This window comes from Herpailurus yagouaroundi, unplaced genomic scaffold (genome assembly GCF_014898765.1).
Source record: "Herpailurus yagouaroundi ecotype Mexico unplaced genomic scaffold, PumYag 139, whole genome shotgun sequence".
NCBI classification, from domain to species: Eukaryota; Metazoa; Chordata; class Mammalia; order Carnivora; family Felidae; genus Herpailurus; species Herpailurus yagouaroundi.
Genome location: NW_024412394.1, coordinates 2053519 through 2077943, shown reverse-complemented (window position 1 = coordinate 2077943; position 24425 = coordinate 2053519). Strand labels below are relative to the sequence as shown.

At 48.5% G+C, this 24425-nt stretch overlaps 2 protein-coding genes across 10 annotated transcripts in view; one reads left to right on the top strand and one right to left on the bottom strand.

Moving 5' to 3' along the window:
* TCP11 (t-complex 11) overlaps positions 1 to 4393 on the top strand; it is a 21330-nt gene extending 16937 nt beyond the window's left edge. For all 4 annotated transcript variants that reach the window (XM_040473264.1, XM_040473265.1, XM_040473263.1 and 1 more), the window contains exons 5-10: positions 199 to 419; positions 1404 to 1540; positions 1822 to 2039; positions 2119 to 2300; positions 3060 to 3223; positions 3962 to 4393. In XM_040473264.1, coding sequence (XP_040329198.1) covers positions 199 to 419; positions 1404 to 1540; positions 1822 to 2039; positions 2119 to 2300; positions 3060 to 3223; positions 3962 to 4194 — 1155 coding nt within the window. In that variant the 3' untranslated portion in view covers positions 4195 to 4393. The remainder of the gene's footprint in view (positions 1 to 198; positions 420 to 1403; positions 1541 to 1821; positions 2040 to 2118; positions 2301 to 3059; positions 3224 to 3961) is intronic.
* Positions 4394 to 16966: 12573 nt separating this feature from the next.
* Positions 16967 to 24425, bottom strand: part of ANKS1A (ankyrin repeat and sterile alpha motif domain containing 1A) — a 180965-nt gene continuing 173506 nt past the window's right edge. For 2 of the 6 annotated variants that reach the window (XM_040473255.1, XM_040473257.1), the window contains 4 exons: positions 23996 to 24133; positions 22356 to 22526; positions 21954 to 22052; positions 19745 to 21343 (listed from right to left, as the gene is read on the bottom strand). In XM_040473255.1, the coding sequence (XP_040329189.1) occupies positions 21224 to 21343; positions 21954 to 22052; positions 22356 to 22526; positions 23996 to 24133 (528 nt within the window). In that variant the 3' untranslated portion in view covers positions 19745 to 21223. The other 4 variants (XM_040473258.1, XM_040473260.1, XM_040473256.1 and 1 more) reach the window with 3 other exon arrangements.

Genomic DNA, 24425 nt, shown 5'->3' with positions numbered 1-24425 from the left:
CCACCCAGGCGCCCCATAAAGCCTTGAACTCTTATCGGCCTCTCAACAAAGATAAATAATGTTCTCTAGGAAATTTAGGGACCCCACTTCTTGGTCCCCAAAAGACAGGCTGACGTCCTTGACTGAAGGGGTTGTCCATTAGGGAAGGTTCGGGGCTTTGCACAGAAAGTGACTCCCTTTGATTTCTTTCCTGGGCAGATCTTGCTCTCACTGCTGTTACCACGCCAGAACCGCCTAAGAAGTGACATTGAAGAAGCACTGGACATGGAGCTCCTCAAGCAGAAGGCAGAACATGGAGCTCTGGATGTCCCGCATCTCTCTAAGTATATTCTCGACACGATGACTTTGCTGTGTGCGCCAGTTCGAGATGAAGCAGTGCAGAAACTAGAGAACATTACAGACCCTGTTTGGTTACTGAGGTGTGAAACTTGACTGCCGTCCCTTGAAACCTGCCTCAGTCCCTGGGCCAGGAAAGTGGGGTCAGACACTAGATTATAGCCCCTGTCTTGGCTGGCTCTTCCCTACTGAAGACCAGACTAATTCGTCTCTTTTCTCTTTGCTCGCCTATTAGCTATTTCCCCGCCCCAAATGGCCTTAGGTTGGTTGGGCCTCCCATATAACATCCTATCATGAAACATTATATAGAGTATGTGTTGAAACATCTTTTCCTCAGGCTTTCACAGTGTGAGGGGACAGGGATGGGAGGTTATTCCTGTATAATAGCTAAAGAAAGCAAGACCCAGACAGTTGAAAAAAAAAAAAAGAGAGAGAGAGAGAGAGAGAGAGGAGTGATTGGCCTAGAAATAGCATCACCTATAATCCCATTTCCCAGAAAGATTCATTAGCATGCTGGTATATTCCCCTTTGCTGAATCTACCTTTTATTTATTATTATTTTTTAAATTTATTTTGAGAGAGATAGAGACAGCACAAGTGGGGGGGGGGGGGGGGGAGGAGAGAGAGAGAGAGAGAGAGAGAGAGAGAGAGAGAGAGAGAATCCCAAGCAGGCTCTGCACTGCCAGCACAGAGCCTGATGCAAGGGCTCGAACCCATGAAGCCATGAGATCATTACCTGAGCCAAAGTCAGATGCTTAACCAACTGAGCCACCCAGGCGTCCCTGACTCTACCTTTTAAAACAGACAACAGAATGATCATGTGGAGAGAGAGCTAGCCTGGAGGCTTCAAGGTCCAGAGACTTACCAGTTCCTCACTCCGCCATTCACTTACTCTGGGCCTTGGGTCGTGAGTCCCCTCATCACAATGTTATCTTCTGTAAACTTAGGAGGTGGGACTAAGTTAGTTTTAGAGCTTCTAACTCTGGAATACAGTGATTTAATGACACTTTCTGTAGGTTCCCCTCTCACTAGATTTCTTTTCGGAGTATATTTTATTTTCTATGTCAGGGGGATCTTCCAGGTCCTGGGCCTGATGAAAATGGACATGGTGAACTACACTATCCAGAGCCTTCAACCCCACCTGCAGGAACATTCCATCCAGCATGAACGGGCTACGTTCCAGGAACTCCTCAATAAGCAGCCAAGTATGTAAATAACTCGAGGGCAGGAGTGGAAAGATAAGATCTTGGGTCTGACTGCTATGATGTTAGAGAGTATTTTGCCTCTTGGGAGCAGAAAATTTCTTCCTCAGGTAGCGGGAGGGAGAAGGAAGAGTTGTCTGAGACAGACACCCTCCACCCCTGCTGCCACCGAAGCTCTGATTTGTTGACCAGGAGCATATCTTGAAGAGAACCTTAGTCTTGGAGCTTTAGGGATGCGGATGCTGAACACATTTCCCCACTTCCCCACTCTCTTCCTATCACAGGCCTCCTCAGTCACACCACCAAATGGCTGACCCAAGCAGCGGCGGACCTCACCACACCACTTCCGACTTGCCCTGACACTTCTGACTCCGCCAGTGTGGCCAGCTCCTCTCCGAGCGAGGCAGCCATCAGCCCTGAGCCCCTCAGCCCTACAATGGTGCTGTCCCAGGGTTTCCTGAACCTCCTTCTCTGGGACCCTGAAGATGAAGATTTCCCTGAGGTGGGTCTGTGGAGGGCATCGCTGTGTTTTGTGTTCAGGAGCCTCATCTCCTGACAGCCTGTTCTCCCTGCTCCCCCAGACCCTGCTGACGGATAGAACACAGCTGCAGGAGCTCGAGTCCCAGCTGAGCCAGCTAACCATCCTGGCCTCAGTTCTGCTGGTAGCCAGTAGTTTCTCTGGCAGCGTGTTGTTTGGCTCACCCCAGTTTGTGGATAAGCTGAAGCGTGTAACCAAAGACGTGATGGAGGAGTTTAAGTCCAGGTGAACTGCACAGATTTTTTTTAGGGTAGATGGTAATTGTGGTACCAGAACATGGACAGGTCGTGAATGATGCTTACAGTTCTACCACAGACCACAAAGATTGGGACCATCCACAAAGACTGTTGATGTCTTTCCATAATGGTCTTGAGACTTGTGACAGAGAAAAAGAAAGCTTTCTTCCAAAAAGGGTAGTGTGGAGGATAGTTTACTACATAATGATTCATTATCTTGTTTGCTACAAAGCAGTCATTGTCTCGCTGAGTGGATGCCAGTGAGCTGGGCTTAGGTATATCCAGGAGTGTTGATTGAACATCCACTGTGTGCAGGAGTCACACCAGACGACAAAAAGGAATCAGAAGGCCAGGTCTGTCACTGTAATTGGTGATAGTAGGACATGTGACCACAGAAAATGTCCAAGAAAGGGTTAAAATTGTATATACCCATACATAAATAAACTCCATAGGGCTAAAGAATTCTGAGTGGATACCAAACTCACGTCCAGAGTTGACTTTATAGTTTATCTTGTTTCCTAAGAAGCAGAACATGGTATCAGAGAGAATAGTTGGCATCTGGAGCATAGTAGTGAAGATGCTGAGCCTACCCACTGGGCCCTGCTGCTACCAGGGACTGGGGTGAGGGCAGGAGGATATCTGGGGGTCTCCCTCCAGTGGGCCCAGCTCCTGGTGTGGGGCTTCCCTGGCTCTGGGCCTATGCCAGGGCCATCTGCTGGGTACCAGCTTACTCTCCTTCATGGTGTAGGCCTGAGGAGGCTATGCAGACCGTGAGTGAACAGGTGTCTCAGGAAATCCATCAAAGCCTCAAGAACATGGGCCTTGCTGCTCTGAGCAGTGAAAACACAGCGTCTCTGATAGGACAGCTCCAGAACATTGCCAAGAAGGAGAACTGTGTCCGCAGTGTCATTGGTAAGTATGCCTGTGGGGATGGTGAGAATGTTCTGGTGAGAGGTAGATCCCATCCCTGGAAGTCAGTTACTAAACCATTTAACAATAAAAAGCATGACCACTGGGCGAGTCACTGTTTAGGCTTTAGTTTTTTCAAAATGCTGGGTTGAGAATATATTCCTTTTAGTTTAAAGACTGATTCTTGTTCTAAGGAAGATTTGCATCCAGGAATTCATGACTTCTGAGTATGGCATGCTGCCCAACCAACCTGGTTAGGTCATCCCTGGCCTTCTGGGTCGTTTCCTGACTGTAGTCCAAGACATGTGACATCTACCCCCCACGTCCCAGCAATAACAAATTGATGCTGAATTAGCCAGAGGACATTTTCCCATAGCAAGGACTTATCCCTGTTGGAATGGAGGGCATGAACTTGACCTTGTTCTTAACCTCAGCCATCCGAAGGATTGGTCTAAGATCCTCGTGATAAATACTCACTAGGATCTACTGATAGATGCTTAGGTAATCTTTTGAATAGTCTAAAATTTACTAGCCCACTAGTTTGTGATATTTGCTATGTCCTTGGGAGCCACATAGCAGCCCCCTTCCCAAACAAAACAAATTTCCTTATCTCTGGGTGAGTGGGTCGACTAGTAAATATCTCAGTTAACTCGGAGCTTGAGTGAGTAGAGTTGCAGGGGTAATGTTGCCCCCTGAAAGTTGTTTGCCTTTTCCCTACTCACTGTCGTCTCCTGCTCACAGATCAGCGGATCCATTTGTTTCTCAAATGCTGTTTGGTCCTTGGTGTTCAGCGATCTCTGTTAGATCTCCCTGGAGGCCTTACCGTCATTGAAGCAGAGCTGGCAGAATTGGGCCAAAAGTTTGTCAGCCTAACGCACCACAATCAGAAGGTGTTTGGCCCGTACTACACGGAGATCCTAAAAACCCTCATCCCTCCCGCTCAGGCACTGGAAACAGAAGTGGAGTCTCTCTGATAGCACCAGCTCAAAGCCCTGGCGCCTTGGACCCAGGAGAGCTCCTTATCACTCTCCTGGGGTGACATCACCACTGACCATCAGAGCAGGAAGCCCTCCTCCCCTCCTGCAGCCAGTACACCCAGGGCTGTAGTGTTCAGCATGTAAACACCAGCTGGCCCAAACTCATTCATTAATAAACTTCTGAACCACAAGCAAACCTCCGCTCTCCTGTGCTTCAGCTGTGGCTGAGCCCTGTGCTCTGGGCCCCCAACTAGCCGAGACGCCAAAAGACCCCCAGCTTTTCCTCTGGCCGGGGGCTCCCTTCAGCATGCAGAGCTGAGAAGCCAAGACACTCGGGTGCTAGCATTATTTCTCTAAGGGTAAAGCATTTCTCTGAGGGCTCTGAGAATCTGTAGGATTATCCAAAATGTGACTATAACGGCTTCTCTGGAAGTCAGAAATTTTTGTCCAATTCAGCTCAGGATTGGGTGCGGTTGAAATAGGTTACTAGAAACCTCATTTCTAGTACCAAATTCCCCTGAAAATTTCAAATGATGCAACAAGAAATCAAGAAATAGTAAGAGTCTATTGCAGGTCTGCAGCAGGGTGAAACTGAGGCTGCATGGAGATGATACTGGCTGCTAGCAAGCATTCTGTTGAGGCAGGTTTCAGAGTTCGTGGGATTTCTCTCTCTGGAATATCTAGAGTTTATTGTTGATCCTGTTCTCCAGCTGCGTGAATTTCCTGTTCCCTCATCTCTAAGCTTAGACACCCCATTCTTACGGAGGTGACATGGGCATTTAGAGGTGGTGCAGCCTCCATTCTTCCTACTTCCTGTCTGGGACTGTAATGGGCAGGTGCGTTGTGAGCTCCTGTTGGCATCACCAATGAGGGAGGTTCTGGGAAGGGCCTGGGCTTGTCCCCTGGCATCATAGAGCACCACCATTCTCAGGCTGGCTGCACCAGAGCAGTCCTAACCTAGTAGAGCGAAATGAGGAAAATGTTCCATTTAGATTGGCCCTTTTCAAATAATGGAGAAGAGGGGCACCTAGGTGGCTCAGTCAGTAGAGTGTCCGACTTTGGCTCAGGTCATGATCTCAGGGTCCGTGAGTTCGAGCCCCGCGTCAGGCTCTGTGCTGACAGCTCGGAGCCTGGAGCCTGTTTCAGATTCTGTGTCTCCTTCTCTCTCTCCTGTTTGTGCTCTGTCTTTCTCTGCCTTTCAAAAATGAATACATGTTAAAAATATATATAAAGTAAAATAAAATAAAATAATGGAGAAGAGAAAATGAAAATTCACTTATGTGCTCTCCAGGTAATGTGAAGAGAAACAAAGGGTGAGAACGTTTCAGGAATGGAGTGAGCTGCTGACAACACATGGAATCTAGGACCAACAACAGAAGGGGGATTTGCGCTCCGTTAACCCAGGGCTTCTTCCTCATTGACTTCCTTTTTAGAGGGAGAGCCTAGATGGGTGACACAGCTGGGGCAACAGTGCAGCCGTGACCAGAAGCGCTGGAGGGCCTGGATAGACATCCTCAGGATGGGGAAGCCCCGCAAAAGGGTATGTTTAATAAACAGTGAAACTTGCCTAGATGAATTTCTCTGATTTGCAAGGATTAATTTGAATTTCTTAAAAATCCACATTTTGGAAGCCTCATTATCTTAGAGGCAGAAGTGTTCTGAAGGGACACCCGTGAGAAGGTCTGGTCGGTGGATGCAGACACTAAGCCGACAATAGAACCTTGCTTTATACTTCATAATTAAAATCTGGAATGATCGATTTCTTATTAATTTTGAGTTGATTTTCCTGTGCTTCCACATAGAGGAGAAAGGGCTCCTGCCAATGGTTTCAGGGCTAAATACTCAATGTTGTGGAAAAATACACAAAATTTACCATTAGTGCATTTAGTACATTCGCAGTATTGTATAACTATCACCACTATCTAATTTCAGAGCATTTTCATCATCTCAGAAGGAAATCACACTCAAGAAGCTTGCTCTTTTGTTTGTTTGTTTAATATTTTATTTTTGGGGCGCCTGGGTGGCTCATTCGGTTAAGTGTCCAACTTCGGCTCAGGTCATGATCTCACGGTTCGTGGGTTCGAGCCCTGCGTCGGGCTCTGTGCTGACGGCTCAGAGCCTGGAGCCTGCTTCGGATTCTGTGTCTCCCTCTCTCTCTGTCCCTCCCCCCACTTGCAATCTCTTTCTCTCAAAAATAAATAAACATTAAAAAAATTAAAAAAAGATTTTATTTTTAAGTAATTTCTCCACCCAACATGGGGCTCAAACTCACAACCCAGAGATCAAGAGTTGCATGCTCCATGGACTGAGCCAGCCAGGCACCCGGAGTTCGCACTGTCTCTTCTCGCCTCCCCCTAGCCACTGGCATCCACTATTCTGCTTGTTTCAATGAATTTTTTGCCTCTAGATAAATGGAATCAGAATATGAGGTCTTTTGTGACTGGCTTCTTTCACTTAATAGAAGGTTTAAATTGTATCATGTCGTGGCAGGTATCAGCACTTCATTCCTTTTTATGACTAATATTCCGTGATATGGATATACTACAATTTATTTATCCACTCATCACTTGATGGACATTTGGTTGGTTTTCACCTTTTGGCTTTTGTGAATAGAGCTCCTGTGAATATTTGTGTTTGGTGTAAGTTTTTGTTGGAACACTTCTTTCTTTCTTTCTTTCTTTTTTTTTTTTTTTTGTTTATTTTTGAAGGAGAGGGAGAGACAGACACAGAGACAGAGACAGAGACAGAGACAGAGACACAGCATGAATGGGGAGAGGGGCAGAGAGAAAGGGAGACACAGAATTTGAAGCAGGCTCTAGGCTCTGAGCTGTCAGCGCAGAGCCCAACGTGGGGCTCAAACTCACAAACCGCGAGATCATCACCTGAGCCGAAGTCAGATGCTTAACCAACTGAGCCACCAGGCTCCCCTGGAACACTTATTTTCAATGCTTTAGAGTATATTATATCCAGAAGTGGAATTGGTGGGTCAGGCAGTAATTCCGTGTTTATTGAGAAACTACTAAAATGTTTTCTACAGTAGTTTCTGCATCATGTTTACCTTCCCACCAGCAGTGTGTGAGGGTTTAGTGTCTCCACATTTCCACTAACAGTGATTTTTTTCTTTTAATTACAGAAATCTTGGTGGGTGTGAAGTGAAATCTTACTGTGTTTTGATTCACATTTCCCTGATAACTAGTGATGTTGAGCATCTTTTTCATGTGTTTCTTGGGCACTTATAGATCTTCTCTGGGGAAGTGTTTATTTTAGTCCTTTGCCCATTTGTGAATTAGGTTGTTTGCTGTTGAGTATAAGAGTTCTTACATATTTTGGATACTAGATCAAATCAGATCTGATGTGTCAGATATGACTTGAAAATATCTTTTACCATTCTGTGGGTTGTCTTTTCACTTTCTTGATAATGTCCTTTGATGCACAAAAGTTTTAATTTTGATGAAGTGTAATTTATCAGGCTTTCTTTTTATGGATTGTGCTTTGGCCGTTAAATCTAGGAACTCTTTGCTTAGCCCTAGATCCCAAAGATTTTCTCCTGTGTTTTTTGCTAAAAGTTTTGTGTTTTACATTTAAGTCTATGACCCATTTAGAGTTAATTTTGTATAAGCTGTGAGACTTAGGTTGAGGAACTTTGTTTTTCTTGCCTATGGATGTCCAGTTGCTCCAGTATCATTTGTTGAAAAGGCTGTCTTTCCTCTGGTGAACTGTTTTTGCACCTAATAAATTGGGCATATTTGTCTGTGTCTCTTTCTGGGTTTCTATTCTATTCCACTGATCTATGTGTCTGTCTCTCTTCCATACAACACAGTATCGATTACTCTAGCTATATAAATAAGTCTTGAAATTGGGTAGACTGATTCTTCCCACTTTATTCTTCTTTTTCGAAGTTAAAAAATTTTTTTAATGATTTTATTTTTGGGGGGAGACAGAGAGAGAGGGAGACATAGAATCTGAAGCAGACTCTAGGCTGTCCACACACAGCCTGATGCAAGGCTCGAACCCATGAACATAAGATCATAACCTGAGCCAAAGTCAGACGCTTAACCAACTGAGCCACCCAGGGGCCCCTCAAAGGTTTTTTTTTTGTTTTGTTTTGTTTTTTTTTTTTAAAGATATTCTAGTTTCTTTGCATTTTTGTAGACTAATCTTGTCTGTATCTACAAAAAAAAAACTTGCTGGAATTTTGATAGATATTATGTTTAAACCTGTGTATCAATTTTGGGAGGATTGATACCTTTACTAAGTTGAATGTTCCAGTCCATGAATATGGTATATCCCTCCAGTTATTCTTTCATCAGGACTGTGTAGTTGTCTTTGTTTTTTTTTTAAGTTTCATTTTTTAGTAATATCTATACCCAACCTAGGCCTCGAATTCCCAACCCTGAGATCAAGAGTCACGCTCTTCTGACTGAGCCATCCAGGTGCCCTAGGACTGTGTAGTTTTTATACAAGTCCTGAACATGTTAGATTTACACCTAAGAATTTTTTTTTGAGTGATTTAACCGGTGTTTTACTTTTAATTGTGTCCACATGTGCATTTCTAGAAATAGAATTAACTTTTGCACATTTATTTTGTATCCTATGATCTTGCTAAACTCACTTATTTTCTTGTAGATTCCTTGGAATTTTCTACAAGGATAATCATGTATTCTGCAAATAGGGCCAGTTTTATTTCTTTTCTAATATAAATGCCTATTATTTCCTTTACTTGCCTTATTGCACTGGTTTGAACTCCTAGAATTTTAAGACTGGTAATAGTGAAATCCTTTCCTTGTTCCTAGTTTTAAGGGGAAAACATTCAGTTTTTCACTATTAAATATAATGTTGGTTGTAGGTTTTTGTAAATGTTCTTAATCAAGTTGAAGAAGTCCCTGTCTGTTTTAAGTACCACAAATTTAGTGCCTTGAGACAAGCCAAATTTATTATCTACAGTTCTGGATGTAAGAAGTCCACAGTGGGTCTTATGGGCTAAAATTAAGGTGTAGGCAGAGCTGCATGAGGCCCTAGGGACGAATTAGTTTCCTATGACTGCTATAAAAAATTACCACAAACTGAGTGGCTTAACAAAACCAGAAATGTACTCTCTCAGTTCTGAAAGTCAGAAATCAGTCAGTTTGGGCTGAAATCAAAGAGTGGTCAAGGCTGTACTCCTTCTGGAGACTCTAGGGAGAATCTGTTCCTTGCCTCTTCCAGCATCTAGTGGCTGCTGGCATTCCTTGACTTGTGGCTGCATTACTCAAATCTCTGCCTCCCTGGTCACATGGAGGTTACATGGTCCTCTTCTGTGTGTATCTAAGCTCCCTTTTCCTCTCTCTCTCTCTTTTTTTTAGTTTATTTTTTAACAGTTTAGTTTATTTTTTAATTTTATTTTTCATTTTTTAAAATTTACATCCAAATTAGTTAGCATCTAGTGCAACACTGATTTCAGGAGTAGATTCCTTAGTGCCCCTTACCCACTTAGCCCATGCCCCCTGCCACAACCCCTCCAGTAACCCTCAGTTTGTTCTCCATATTTATGAGTCTCTTCTGTTTTGTCCCCCTCCCTGTTTTTATATTATTTTTGTTTCCCTTCCCTTATGTTCATCTGTTTTGTCTCTTAAAGTCCTCATATGAGTGAAGTCATATGATTTTTGTCTTTCTCTGACTAATTTCACTTAGCAAAATACCCTCCAGTTCCATCCACGTCATTGCAAATGGCAAGATTTCATTCTTTTTGATTGCTGAGTAATAATCCATTGTGTGTATATATGTATATATATACGTATACATATATACACACCACATCTTCTTTATCCATTCATCCATCAATGGACACTTGGGCTCTTTCCATACTTTGGCTATTGTTGCTAGTGCTGCTATAAACATGGGGGTGCATGTGTCCCTTCGAAACAGCACACCTGTATCCTGTGGATAAAAATACCTAGTAGTGCAATTGCTGGGTCGTAGGGTAGTTCTATTTTTAGTTTTTTGAGGAACCTCCATACTGTTTTCCAGAGTGGCTGCACCAGCTTGCATTCCCACCTCTTCCTCTCTTTTACAAGGATACTTGTGATTGGATTTAGGGCCCATAGTCCAGGGTAATCTCCCCATCTCAAGATTCTTGGTTTAATCAGATGTGTGAATTATCTTTTGCCATGCAAGGTAACATATTCACAGGTTATGTGGATTAAGATGTGGACATCTTTAGGGAACTATTGTTCACCCTCTATTTCCATTTTTTTCTGAGAGTTTTTAAACATGAATGGGATTTGAATTTTGTCAGTTTTTTTTTCCTGCATCAATAGATACTATGGGATTTCTTTCTTTCGATTGTTAATATATTGGATTACATCGACTGATCTTCAAATATTGACCAGCCTCCTGTCCTTGGAATTAATTTCAGTTGGTCATGGTGTATAATTCTTTTTCTACATATCTGAATTGTATTTGCTAATATTTTGTTACTGATTTTTTTGTGCCTATATTCATGAGGGGTATTAGTTCATAGTGGTTTTTTTTGTTTTTGTTTTTGTTTTTGTCTTCTTGTACTTTGGTTTTGGAATCAGAGTAATACTAGTTCATAGAATGAATTAGGAAGTGTTCCTCCTCTTCTGTTTTCTGGAACAAATTGTGTAGTACTGGTGTTAATTCCTCTTTAAACGTTTGGTAGAATTCTCCAGTGAATTCATCTAGTCTTGGAGACTTTTTTAAATTATGGATTCAATATTTATAATGCTATTTGAATTATCTGTTTCACCCTGGGTGAGTTGTGAGTGTTTTTTGAGTAATAGGTCTATTTTGTCTAAGTTGCCAAAGTTATATTATATGTGTAGGGTTGTGCATAGTATTCTTTTTTTATCCTTTTGATGTCGACAGGGTCTGTATTGATAGCCATTGTTTCATTCCTGATATTGGTAATCTCGGTCTTCCTTTTTTGTCAGTTTGGCTACAGGTTTGTCAATTTTATTGGTTATTTCATAAAACAAGCTCTGTTTCATTGATACTTTCCCAATTTCTGCATTCATTTTCATTGATTTCTGTTTTTATCTTTATTCTTTCTTTCCTTCTCCTTGCTTTGGCTTTATTTTGCTCTTCTTTTTTGAGGCTCTTGAAGGTAGTTAGAATATTGATTTAAGACTTTTCCTCTTTTCCAATACATGCATTTGGTGCTGTGAATTTTCCTCTTGGCACTACTTTACCTTGTCCTACAAATTTTGAAATGATGTATTTTAATTCTCATTCAGTTTAGTGTGTATTTTGATTTGCCTTGAGACTTTCTCTTTGACTCATGGGTTACTTAGAAGTGTATTTATTCCAAGTGTTTAGAGGATTTCCTGTTATCTTCATGTTACTGATTTTTACTTTGATTCTGTTGTGATTCAAGAACACACTGTATATGATTTTAATTCTTTCAAGTTTGTTGAGGTTTGTTTTATGGCCCAGGATTGGTTTATCTTGGTATATGTTCCATGTGCACTTGAAAAGAATATGTATTCTGTTGTTGTTGGCCAGATTGTTCTATAAATGTCAATGAGATCCTGTTGGTTGATGGTGGTGTTGAGTTCTAATCTATCCTTAATGATTTTCTCTCTATTCATTCTATAAGTTGATAGTCTCCAATTGAATTAAAGTCTCCAACTATATTTATTATATTAGGCTTCTCAGGCTGCCATACAAAACACCACAGACTGGGTGGTTTAAACAGCAAAAATTCATTTCTCACATATTTGGAGGCTGGAAAGTCCCATATCAAGGACCAACAGGGTCAGTTTCTGGTGAGGACTCTCTTTCTGGCTTATAGATGGCTGCCTTCTTGCTATGTATACCTCACATGGCCTTTCCTCTGCACCTGTGTCTGGAGAGATCTCTCCTTCCCTCCCTCTGCTTATAAGGCTAGCAATCCAATTGATTTAGGACCTCAGCCTTATAAGCTCATTTAACTTTAATCACCTCCTAAAAGCCCTGTCTCCAAATACAGTCACACTGGGGTGTTAGGGCTTCAACATAGGAATTTGGGAGGGACACACTTCATAGCATTTGTGGATTTGTCTCTTTCCCTTTTCAATTCAGTCAGTTTTTGCTGCACATATTTTGCAATTCTGCTGTTTGGCATATACACATTGATTGGTGTGTCTTTTTGGTGCACTGACCCTTTATTATTATATAATGCCCCCTCTTTCTTGTAATTGTCTTTGCTCTGAAGTCTACTTTATGAGATACTAATGTAGCCACTCCTGCTTTCCTTTGATTGATGTTTACACTGTATATCTTTTCCTATCCTTTTGCGCTCAGTCTGTTTATATTATTTGGGGTGTGTTTCCTTGACAGCGTATAGTTCATGTTTTTAATCTGCTCTGCCAATCTCTTTTAGTTGGTGTTTTTAGACCATTTAATTTAGTGTAATTATGACATGTTAGTGCTTAAGTGTGCCATATTTTGTTTTCTAGTTATTCTGTTTTCATCTTCTTTTTTCTGTCTCCCTTTGAGTTACTTGAAAAAAAATGTTACACTCCATTTTGATTTTATCCATAGTGTTTTTGAGTTTATCTCTTTGCATAACTTTTTTAGTGTCTTCCCTAGGAATTATATGTATGCATAACTTGCCAGTCTACTGGTGATGTCATCTACCAGTTCGAACAAAGAATAGAAACCTTACCTCCATTTTCATCTATTTACCCTCCCCATTTAAATGATAATTGTTTTGGAGCACCTGGGTGGCTCAGTTGGTTGAGCAGATGACTCGATTTTGGCTTGTCATGATCTCAGGGTCGTGGGACTGAGCCCTGCATCAGGCTCTGCACTGGGCATGGAGCCTGCTTAAGATCCTCTCTCCCTCCCTCTCTCCCTCCCTCTCTCTCTCCCTCCCTCTCTCTCCCTGTCTCTCTCATTCTCTCTCTCTCTCCACCCCCCCCCCATTCCCTCTGCCCCTTCCCCTTAAAAAGAAAAAGATAATTGTTTCAAACATTCCCTTTACAAATATTTAGAAACACATTAGACTGTGTTATGATTTTTGCCTCAACTATCAAACACATTAGAAAGCTGAAGGGGAGAAGGAAAGTCTATGGAGTTTACCCATATTTTTGTTCAATGTTTGTTCATCCTTTCTGGTGTTCCAAGGCTCCTTCTTATATTATCTCCCCTCTGTTTAGACAACCATTTTATCACTCTTTGAGGATAGGTCTGCAGCTGAGTCCCTTCTTTTCCTTCATCTGAGGATGTCTTGACTTCTCTTCATCCCTAGAGGGGATTTTTGCAGGCTATGGGACCTGGCTCTTTTTTTCTTACAGCACCTGAAAAATATGTTACTTCCTTCTGGTCTCCACTGCTCTACTGAGAAGTCCACCATCATTCACATTATGTGTCCCCTGTAGGCAAGGTTCATCTCTTGCTGCTGTCAGAAATTTTTGTCTTTCATTTTCAGAAATTTAATTATGATGTACCTTGGATATGATATGTGATGGATTTCTTTTGGTTCATCTGGTTTGGGGTACGCTCAGCTTCTTGAATCTGTGGGTTTATGTCTCTTGCCAAATTTGGGAGGTTTTCAGCCATTATTTCCTCGAATACTTTTCAAACCCTTTCCCCTCTCCTTCTGGGACTCTGCTGACACAAATGTTTGATCTTACGTTAGGGTTCCTAGGTCCCTGAGACTCTATTCGTTTTCCTTCCAGTCTGGATCCTGCCTCTTTCCCATCTATCCTGCTGTTGAGTCCATCCATGGGGATTTTGATTTTGGTTATTTTATTTTTCGGGAGCAGCTTCGTTACTGCCAGGCATTGGTGAGTGTCCACTAGGTCTCCTTCGATACCACCCCAATGGGAGTTGGGGGGCACCGTGTTTGCCTGGTGAGGGGGGAGGTCTAAGTCCCCTTGGCCTTTGCTCACCGCTGCTGTTTTTCTGCAGTGGCAGAATGGAGCAAAGCCGTGTCTTACCAGTTTTCTGTCTTGCCAGGCTGCCTCCGTTCTGGTCCTTTGGCTACAGAGAGCAGACTTTGGTCTGGGCTTTGTCTGTGCCCGTGCTGTTTCTGCCAGGGGTTTTATTTGCGCTTAGCAAGAATAGGGAAAAGTAGGTCTACTTGATCTTCCTGGAAGCAGAAGTTCCAGTTTATTTTGGTAGCTGTTAAGTGTTGTCCTTTGTTATGTGTGATGCAAACATTATTTTCAGTTGCTTTTTTTTTTTTTTAAATGGTGCATTTGGCTTTGCAGGAATGTTTGACTTTTATGTAGTTGAATATATTAATCTTTTAAAAAATGGATTCAGAGTTTTGTAGCATGCTTGGGAAGAGCTTTCTCAAACCAAGATTATGAAAATAAAAGTCTCCCCATTTTCTTCTAGTTTTGTTGGAATTTATTTTTTCTACGTTTAAATATGTGAGCCATCTGGAATTTATTTTGGTGTGAGTAGGAATCGGAATTTCCCTGTGCTGTCGCCGCCACCCCCGTGGTTACCCAGTTGTCCCAGGCCCATTACTGGGTAATGAATATTTTGTGGTGTTGGGGAAATTCTTTTATTTGATAAAAATTTGTTTAAAACTGTGTTCCTGATAGCGGAATCCTGAAGGAAGCAGTCACAGAGTTGTAGCGGCAATGGCCACTGTAAACTCTGTGCTTCATGGGTGTCAGCTGGTGACAAGCAGTGCTGTGTGAGCCACACAGTTTGAGTTGCAGGACATCCGGAAAGGTGTGCTTGTCCCTGTGTGCTGGGAGGCAGGTGGGCCCTGGTACCCTGTAGTTGTAGGAAGCCAGAGGTGGCCAGGGCGGAGAGGGCATTTTGAGCTGCTCTGGAAAGGGCTCCAGCTTGCCAAGCTCTGCCTCCCCAGGAGCCTGCCCACTGCCTGAAGGGTTAGCCACCTTGGCCACAGGAGTAACGCGCCAGCTGCCTGGGTTCCTGACCGCAGAGAATCCAGGGTGGGGGTGGGGGTGGGGGTGGGGGGTGGCTGGTGAGGATGCCGGAAAGTGTCATGGGGGAGAAGGGAGTGCACGAAGAGGGTCTACCTCGTTCAGCAGCAGACAGCGATGCTGGACTCCTGACAGCTCCCTGCCCCCAGAGCGCGTCCTCGAGGGAGTCGTGGGGATGGGGACGGGGATGGCCAGGCAGGATGGGGCAGCAGATTCACTCCTGGAGTGTGTTCCATCCTTCCATTTGTGAAGCTGCCCCAACCGGCTCCTCCTCCTAGTCTTTCCCTCCTCATTTGGCCAGGCCGCAGCCCTGCCTGTGGCTCAGAATGGCAGGCTCAGGTGCCCGACAGGAATGTCTCCCCGCCCATCCGGCTACCGAGGCATGATCGGCGCTGCGGCGCTGGGGTCATGCAGCCCAAGAGTCCCATACGTAAGGCTTCCAAGTGATGCCAAAAGGGATTATGACAGTGGCACTATGTCCCGACACCCTGTTCCAGAGCAACAGTGATACTAATTATGGCCTTTCTCTCCTGGCTGTAAGGTTTTTTTCTGCCTAGGAAAGAGTGCCAGAGCCACAGAGCACAGGGGTGTGAGGATGAACCTCCTAGCTGGTAAGTGAGGGTCTCCACAACTGGACCTCAGTCTGCTTCCCAAAGTCAATGTGATCTGGCCTAAAAAGCTGTAATTGGAAGAAGCTGGGATTTGGTCCCTCCTCTGTTAGCTGGCTAGCTAGGAAAAGCATTTCCCTGTTCTGGGGTCTTGTTTGCTTCATAAATACAATTGGGTGTTGGATTAAATCAGCGATTGTCTATTTAATTTTTTATTTATTTCACGTTTGTTTATTCTTGAGAGAGCGTGTGCGAGTCGGGGAGGGACAGAGAGAGGGAGAGACAGAATCTGAAGCAGGCTCCAGGCCCTGAGCTGTCAGTACAAAGCCCCACTCTGGGCTCAAACTCACAAAGCGTGAGTTCATGACCTGAGCCGAAGTCGGATGCTTAACCGACTGATCCACTCCGGCATCCCTGTGATTGTCTCTTTTAAAGCCTTTTGACAAATGGAGTATTTCACAGAAACTCTTTGCTAGGCGGCTTGGGTGCAAGCAGGCGTGGGACCAGGGGCTCTGAGGACGCCTGAAGCTACTGGACTGGATGGTCCTGAGGTCCTCTCCAGCTGGCCCTGGGAAGTACTGTCATCTTTCTGAGCCACGGTTGCTTCAGAAAGGCTTGAGGGCTAACGAGATGGGTGCCTAGAAAGCTGCTAGCGGGGTCTGGAATATAGATGCTGTCAGCGAAGAGGTTATGAGTGCAGTGTGTGCCTTTCTAAACCCTCCCCTTTAAATACCAACCCAGGTGCTGGCCCCTCCTTCCCTGTCCCCATCCCCCTGCCCCCAGCTCCGAAAGGAAAGCAGTCCTCCTTTCGGACGCTCAAGGGACCATCCAGTGTGGCTCGGGCCGGTAGCTAGTTTTTGTCTAAAACTAAGTTCCTTGAGGGAGACACGTCTGGTCCAGGGCTCGGGATCCTCCAACACGGTCCTGTACAGACATTCAATAAACGCTTGTGGGTTGACAGGCCCAGACAAGGACGCAGGAGCTGTGGCCATAACCAGAATGCGGCCCCTGCTTCAGAGAAGCTGTTCTAAGGAGGGAAGGTGAGTCACCGAGGCCTGGCAGCTCAACAGGGCCAACTACGACGGGTGATCCTTGGCAGCCTCCCGCTGAGGCACGCTAGCCGGAGCGGAATCCCCGCACCCACACCCCACACACCGGTGGGATGCCTGATTCCCCCCCCACCCCCGCCAGAGCCAGCGGACGGCCTGTGCTGCCCTGCCAGAAAACAAACAATCAAGAAGCTTTCCAGTTCAAAAACTCCCCAAAAGTAAGGCTGGTTTCATGTTGCTTCTCCTTTATTAATTCAGTCTGTTCTAAGTTGTACAGTTATGAAAATAACAAAACCAAAGCTGGAAGCCCAGGGATATTTACACTCTCTCTCATGTAGTGAGGTCAGTCTATGTTGTTGCACAGATCGGTTATGTTTGGTACCACAAGATGTTCGTAATTCGGACAAAATCAGATTAACAATTATATGTACAGTAAAATAAAAGGGGAATTCATTCAAGTATCAAAATACAGAGACAAAGATTAAATAACATTTTTATTACAATTCAGTCCCATTGCCACACCATTAGCAACAACACTTTTGTGAACTGCATCTGACAGTCATTCTGCAGGTCTGGGCATTTCAGAAACAGACCGAGGTCAGACTAGCTTTCTAATGTAACGACTGCAACTATGTTTGCTGCCTGCTCAGCCAGAAGCTTCTCAGGGACACCCTCTAGAATCCGGTGCTAGAGACCAGAGAGGGATGTGGAGCATTTGCAAATGCAGAGCCTGTCAGGGGGTCCTACTGCTCAGAGCAGCCAGCTGGCGGCGAGAGGGAAAGAAGCAAGCAGAGAACCCGAGGCCGGTGCCAGGTACTGACTCCGTTTCCAGTCCTGCCTGAAAGGGCTCCTGCACAGCTCAGAAAACGCAGCGAGACTCAGAGAAGTGCAGAAGCAGGGGCTTTTCCGCTTGAAGCCTGTCCTTAAAGTTACACTATCCCTTTCTAGGGAAGGAAGAGTACCTGCCCCACAGGAAAAGTAAGAAGGAAAGAAAGATCCAGTCCCTACCCTTCTTGACTATTCAGAAAGAAACCGATCTCAGAACAAAACCCAGCGCCGGAGCAGACTAGCCAAGGCTTTCCAACATGACAACACCCTGAATAAATAAGGATATAGCAGCTTCAAGGGGAGGAAACACCTACAGAGGATTTAAAAACAAAAAGACAGCTTGAGCAGCTCATCGTAGTGTCTACACAGTTTTCTATTGGGGCCTCCCGCACGGGAGGCGCACTGGGGGAGGCCAGGCCGTCCGCGGGTGGAGGCGAGGGTGCCGGCACTAGCACGGCCCTCGGGTTTCCTCCGAGGCTCGAGGCCGGCAGGGGCGGGAGGGACATCGCACGGCGGCCGCCGATGGGAAGCTCACGGGCCTCGGAAGAAGTGGGAAGTGAAGCCAAGCGTCCGGGTGTCGAGGTCCTTGTTTAGTACCGGAAAGTAGGGTGTTACCCGCCTCTGCTCCAGAGAGGAGGGGACTGGCGGGGCCTGCGGTGGCAGGCAGAGAGCAAGTCAGCAGGAGGACGGGGCCAGGCTTTCCGTTTCTGGCCAACCGCAGGGGTTGTGAGTGTGCCCAAGAGCACTCTCCCTGCACAGAACCACCAGAGAATTTCAATTCACCACCTTCACTGGGAAAGAAGTGCCACCGAACCTGGAATGTTGGTCCCGGGAGCGGCCTGCACCGCGCCAGCAGAGCGTGAGGTCTGCTGAATCACCGGCGGGAGAAAAGCCGCCTCTCCGCTCCCTACTCTGGAAGGTACTGGGCAAGCAGCTGACCTGGCCCTGCCTCAGCCTCACAGGAACCGCTCGGTCCCCCCCCCACCCCTCTCCCCATTCCCATCGCCACTTGAGCACAGAGCGAGATTCCAAATTAAAAAGCAAAGCAAGCCAGCAGGAGGGCTTAAGTGGCAGTGCTGCACCAGGACCCCAGCCTGCCCTGAAGGCCACGCTGGGGGAGAATCAAGTTGACTGTCACCCAAGAAGGCTAAATATAGCCTTCTCCACACTTAGAGCCAGGGATGAATCCAGCAGCTGAAATACAACAGTTGAACCAATAATTCAGAGAATCAAAGTGAGTCCTAATCACACAGACCCGATTAGACAAATCACAAATTGGCAGGTAGCAGTCTTAGCTAACCTACCCATTAATGCCCAAAACAAAGCTGCTGCTTCTCTCCAACTGAACTCAGGCAGTCTGAGGTCGCCAGAGAGCGTGGGGGCCGGCACTCTGACCACCGCCAGGTCAGAGGCTGGGGAGCGGCCCAGAGCTCCGGGCGCTGGCTCAGACTTCGTGGCACCAGGGGCTGCTCGCTCAGCTCCGTCTGGCCCCTGGGCCTTCACATTTGGAACCCCAGAAACGGACTGGAAGTCTTTCCTTTTGCCGGGTACCCCTAAGGCTGTGTTTTCACTGCTGAGGCTGTGTCCGGCTCTAGACGGGACAAGAAGTCGTGCAGTTCATAAGGAATGGCAACCTGCTTGGCTGGGTTTGAAAAGTGGACTCTAACAGACCTACTCAATTTTGCCCACTTGTGCCTGCTTTCAATTCACCCATGGGCCACTGCCTTCTCTTCACCCTACCGGACCACACCAAGGTCCCGTCCCGAGGACAGAAGCCTGGACAGACTGGCCTTTTAGCCAATCTCAGGTCCCCTGTCCTCTGATCTGATGGCCATTTCTCTAAAGATTGGCAGTTTAACCTAGAGGTTTGAGCCAAGTCTTAAAAATTCATTTTATAGAAAATTTTTTTCTATTAAAAAACATCCTCTGGACAAGTCACTTCTTGACTCTCTGGAGTTCCAGTCTCATCTGCTCGAGGCCTGGAGTGCAGCTCGCTCTGTGAGACCTGGTGGTGGCAGGTCCAGGCCAAGCAGCCCCGAGGAGCTGCTACAGGCAGAGGCTGGGCCTGGGTCCTCAAAGCGCAGGTGACACGGCGGTGGCGGCGGCGGGAGCCTGTGCTCCCCACGTCTGTGTTTCCGCGGCACAGTTGGCTCCTTCGGTGGCTCAGCTTGGCAGAAGCAAACACAACGGGGGGAGGAGAGGGTTAACCAAAGGGGCCTGCACAAGGTGGAGGAAACTGAAAGGAAACATGGAAGCAGAGCAGAAGGTCCCTCACAGCCTCCCCTGAGCGCCCTCGTGGCTGTTCCGAGCGCCCGTGGCCCACGGCCGCCTCCGGCTCAGCACGTCTGCTCTGGAAGGCACACAAGCACAGGCAGGCCGGCACAGGCACCCACCCCGGTTTATCGACTGGGGCTTCAGCTCTAAAATAATCGCTGTCGCCTCCTGGCTCCTCTACCGGACTATCCTACGTTTGCACTGCTTCCTCCCGGAACTGCTGCCTTCCCGTCTCCTGCCATCTGAGCTGATCTGCCCTCACCGGACACGGCGGGGCTTCTTCAAAGCCTCGGCTCCAGGATCCCAGCCGCTGCTGCTGAACAGACCGCACAGCCTACCCCCTCGGAGGAGTCGAGAGGCTGCGGGTGGCCGAACGGGGAAGGACCAGGTGACGGCTGACTAGCTCTGACCCCCCACACTGTGGAGAAGTGTCAGCCCCTGGATGACAATGGGAGTGGCTCGGTCCAGGCCCCTGTCCTTGAGCGGCTCTGTTCTGTGAGGGAAGAAGGTGCACCGTGTGTGCAGGGCACAGGCCTCCCTCTTGCCGGGTCCTACAGAAAGGCCTTCCTCCTCGGTGAGCTAGACTCCAGGGCGGGCCTTGTGACTCACTGGTGAAGACACGAGGGGCCGACCACATATATGCCGTCCCGTTCCTCGGAGCGGAAGACTCATCGGGACCCAGAGACCTGCCGAGGGAAGCCGGCCCGCGGGTGTTCAGATGCTCAGAGCTCCATGCTGTGGAGTCAGGCCTGTGCCCGAGGACCTTGGCCCTCACAGAACGCAGTCTGACAATAGTCAAGACACATCGCCGAGCTCAGGCTCTCACTGGAGGGAGACCAGCACCTTACGGCAGAGGAGAGAGGGACAGGGCCGCAGGCCAGCCGTGAGCGGAGTGCGAGGGGATTCTGGCACCAGGTGGTCACAGTGGTTGGTTGTGTCAGGAAAGGTGCAAAAGGACAGTTCGCTCCCGGCCGCGGCTCCCGGCTGTGGTTCAGCACGGAAGACAGGAGAGGAGGGCGGACGGAGCGCCCGGCCTAGTCAGAGGGTGCTGTCTGGACTCTGCTCGAAGACCGCCCGCCCCTCAGGATTCACAGTGCCTGCCCGCTGAGGCTTCCTGGGTGCCACAGGGCCCCCTGAGCCCTCCTGGTGCCCACCTCAAAGGCAACTCACCCCCTCCCCCACCAAGCTGTCCTCGCCCAAGGGGGGACTTCACAGTGTCCGGTGGTGTTGGGTACGAGCTGTGAGTGTGCAGGGTCTAGAGCTGCCGCCCGGGAGGAGAGCAGGGCCCACCGGGGGTGGGCAGCCGGAAGGAGAGCTGAGAAGAGCAGAGGTCGGATGGCAAGGCACAGTGAGACTAGTGGAGACAGGGGGTGGGCGGTTAGAAGATAGTGGTCTCATACTTGGTGCTGAGGCTCCGCTTAGAGTCTGGTTTAGGGTCCACAACCCAGGAGACACTGGCATGGGACTGGGCATCTGGGTCCGTGTCGGGTGGTTCCAGCTGCCAAGAAAGAAAGGCGAGGGGTCAGAGAGGGCGCGCTGTACCTGGCCGGGGGGCAACAGGGCCCAGCTGTCCTTCCTACCCGCCCGGGCCGCGCTGGCGTCGTGCCAGCATGAGGGACACGAGGGGCAGCCCCTGTTCTCCTCGAAGAGCAAGCTCCCTGGGGCTAGGGTGGCAGAAGCGGCACCCTCCCTGGAGCATCATGGGAGGGCCACCTCCAGGCCTCTTCAGGGACAACTTCTCCCATGGCTTTCTCAGAGCTGCTCAGGTAAAGGAGCCTTGCCTGACCTGAGCGTGAGGCTCGAAGCCCCAAATCTGTTGAGGCTGACAGGAAGGGGGGCGAGGGGCTGGGAAATTCCAAGCCTCAGGCCCCTCAGGTGGGACCAGAGAGCGCACCCTGGGCAAGACCACAATGGGCGCCCCATTGGAGCGCCCCTCTGGAGAGAGGACACACAGAGAAACAGCTAAAGCACAGACAGGGATGGCGGGGAGGGAGGGGGAGCTCAGGAAAGAATGTCACGCAGGCAGAGAGGGGGAGGCCACTAGTGTCTGAGAGAGCTCACGGTCACTTCGGGGAGACTGACACACAGACAGCAGGAGCTGTAAAGACCTTGACTCCAGGACTAACAGACGGCAGCGGTAGGTAAGAAGGACGATGGGTGGTGCAGGTGTGACAGTAACAACAGCGACTATCGGGGGGCAGCGGCACCTGGGGCGCAGAGCAAAGCAGACACAGACACAGGGTGACGTTACTGGGGGCTCGCTGCGGGCCACGCTCTCTGCAGCCCCACGCCGGCCACCGGCTGGGCCCTGGTGGTGCCTGGCAAGGGAGGGGACAGAAGCCCGTGGGGGGGGGGGGGACAGCTGTCCACCTCCCGTGAGAGGAAATAACGGTGCTTCCCCAAGGGGCTGGCCGGCCGGCTGCAGCACGAGAAGACCCTCCTGGAGCCCCCTCCACCCAAGCCCTCGAATCCCGGGGAGGGGGGGTTCTTGGCGGCCACGGCCCACGTACTGCTGACTTCCTCACGCCGACCCGAGGCTTAGGCACCGGTTTGGAAGACTTTGTTTCAACCGTCTCGGCAGCGGAGGCCCCCATCGGCCTGGACTTTTGGGCCTGCAGGGCCAGCTGGTAGGCCACTTCGAACGCCTGCCCCAGCGTCAGGATGATCTCGTAGGTCAGATTCTGGGAGGAGACGGAGCATGACTTTAGCACACGAGACTGAAGAGCCACCTCATCCGTTTGCTCGAACCCCTGCCCCGGCCTCACAGCCCTGAGCAGGTTAGGGTTCGGCCAATTCAGAACATTGGGCTTGAAAACAAAAATCTGTCCCAAAGTGACCGATAACGCTGGGGAACAATCTGAGCATCACACACGTCTTGTTTCCTCAAGCAGGACTTTGTAAACACTAGGGGACCAAGCCCGCACCCAGCTGGCCCGCCAGTCAGGCCCAGCCGCGCCGTCTCCACCCGGTGTCTCAGCTTTCCCCGGAGACCCCGGGGCCTGCCACCTCACCACCTGGCTGTGCCGCCCCGCACCCTCCTTGCACCCTGTCCTTCCATCCGGGTGTCTCTCTTTCCAGCTCTCTGCCTTCTTTTCCCCTGGCAAATGGGCCGCCGGGGGCGGCCAACTTCAGGTCCTTCTCAAGGTAGGGTCCTGCTGTGACACCTATGTATGCCTTAACCCGCTTAATATGAACAAAGCGGTGCCGGTGTTTTTATTAGGTTCCTATCTTTTCTAGTGTGTCACTGATAAAGTTTCTGAGTGTTGTGTCCCCAGTTCGATCCTCCCTGGTGTTTATGGTGTGACTTTATGTAGCATGTTGATTGTTAGAAGCACGTACGTTGTGTTACGGCAGAAATGACTGGATGTGGAAAATGTGAGCTACAGGGGAAGTGCCAGGAACTACGAGTATGGGGTAGATGAGCTCGCGTAACCTTCAAGACAACCCCATGAAGCCGGTCACATTATAGCCCCTTTTGGGATGAGGAGCCGGGGAGAGGGAACTTCTAAGACGGCACAGCCAGCAAGCGGCAGAGCCCCGAGTCTCATGCCGGGCCGGGAGCAAGCACTGAGGTCCTGGGGCTGAGGATGCCTAGCCGTCTATGTTCCAGAAGCCACAGAGACTTGCGAACCAGCTGCTCTCCCCAAGGACGGCAGGGATCTGGACAGAAGACGGGGGATGAGGAGAGGGCCGGGGGCCTTGTCTCCGGGCAGAGGGAGTCCCTGGTGCACCGCTGTCCCTGGGCACCAGACAGAGCCCAGCCTGGGCATGAATCTGGGAGAAGGAAGCCTACGGCCATGTCAGGAGGGCACTGCTGCCCCCAAGAGGGAGACAGAGGACGTTTCAGGGAGACTGCTGATAGAGGATAGGGTGGTGGGTTGACAAAGAGCCTGGGGGAGACCTTGGCTGACCTAAGAAACACCTGGGGAGAAGTGGGAAAAGCCTGGTCACTGGAACCCTGGATGCGCCTCTCATTCTGTGTGCTTCAGTCTCCTCACTGTATAAAAGGGACTGGACTGGATGGCTCCCGGGGCCTCATTCGGAACCAAAACGTTTGCTAAGTGTCACCCATGCACCAGGACAGCACTGCACTGAGGCCATCTGGATGCAGGCCCCCTCCGGCCGTGCCCAGGGCTGGGACTCCACCCACCACATCCACTGTGCTGAAAACATGGCAATAGTGGTGGCTGGTCTGCAGGTCCTTGGTGATGTAGGCAAAGGTACAGAGGTCCTCTGGGTCCTGGGCCGCACAGGAAATGTTCCGGATCTCATGCTCCGCGATGACGTTCTGCCGGGGGAAAGCAGGGTCTGGAATTCTCGGGCCCCCTGAGGCACACCTCAGCCCCTTTATGTCACCCGCCTTTCTCCGTCCCTGCCCGGGGTGTAGCCGAATATGCCACTACTTCTCTCTCCGATTTGTTTGGTGGGGGCGGGGACAGTGTCTAACCTCGCCTGACTTAGGTTTAGAGGTTTCCACCTGTGATCACAGTAACCGAGGGAGTAAAATGTTCACATCTGACCACCAGCTCTCCAGCCCGGGGGGGGGGGGGGGGGGGGCGGGGGGGGGGGGGGGGGGGGGG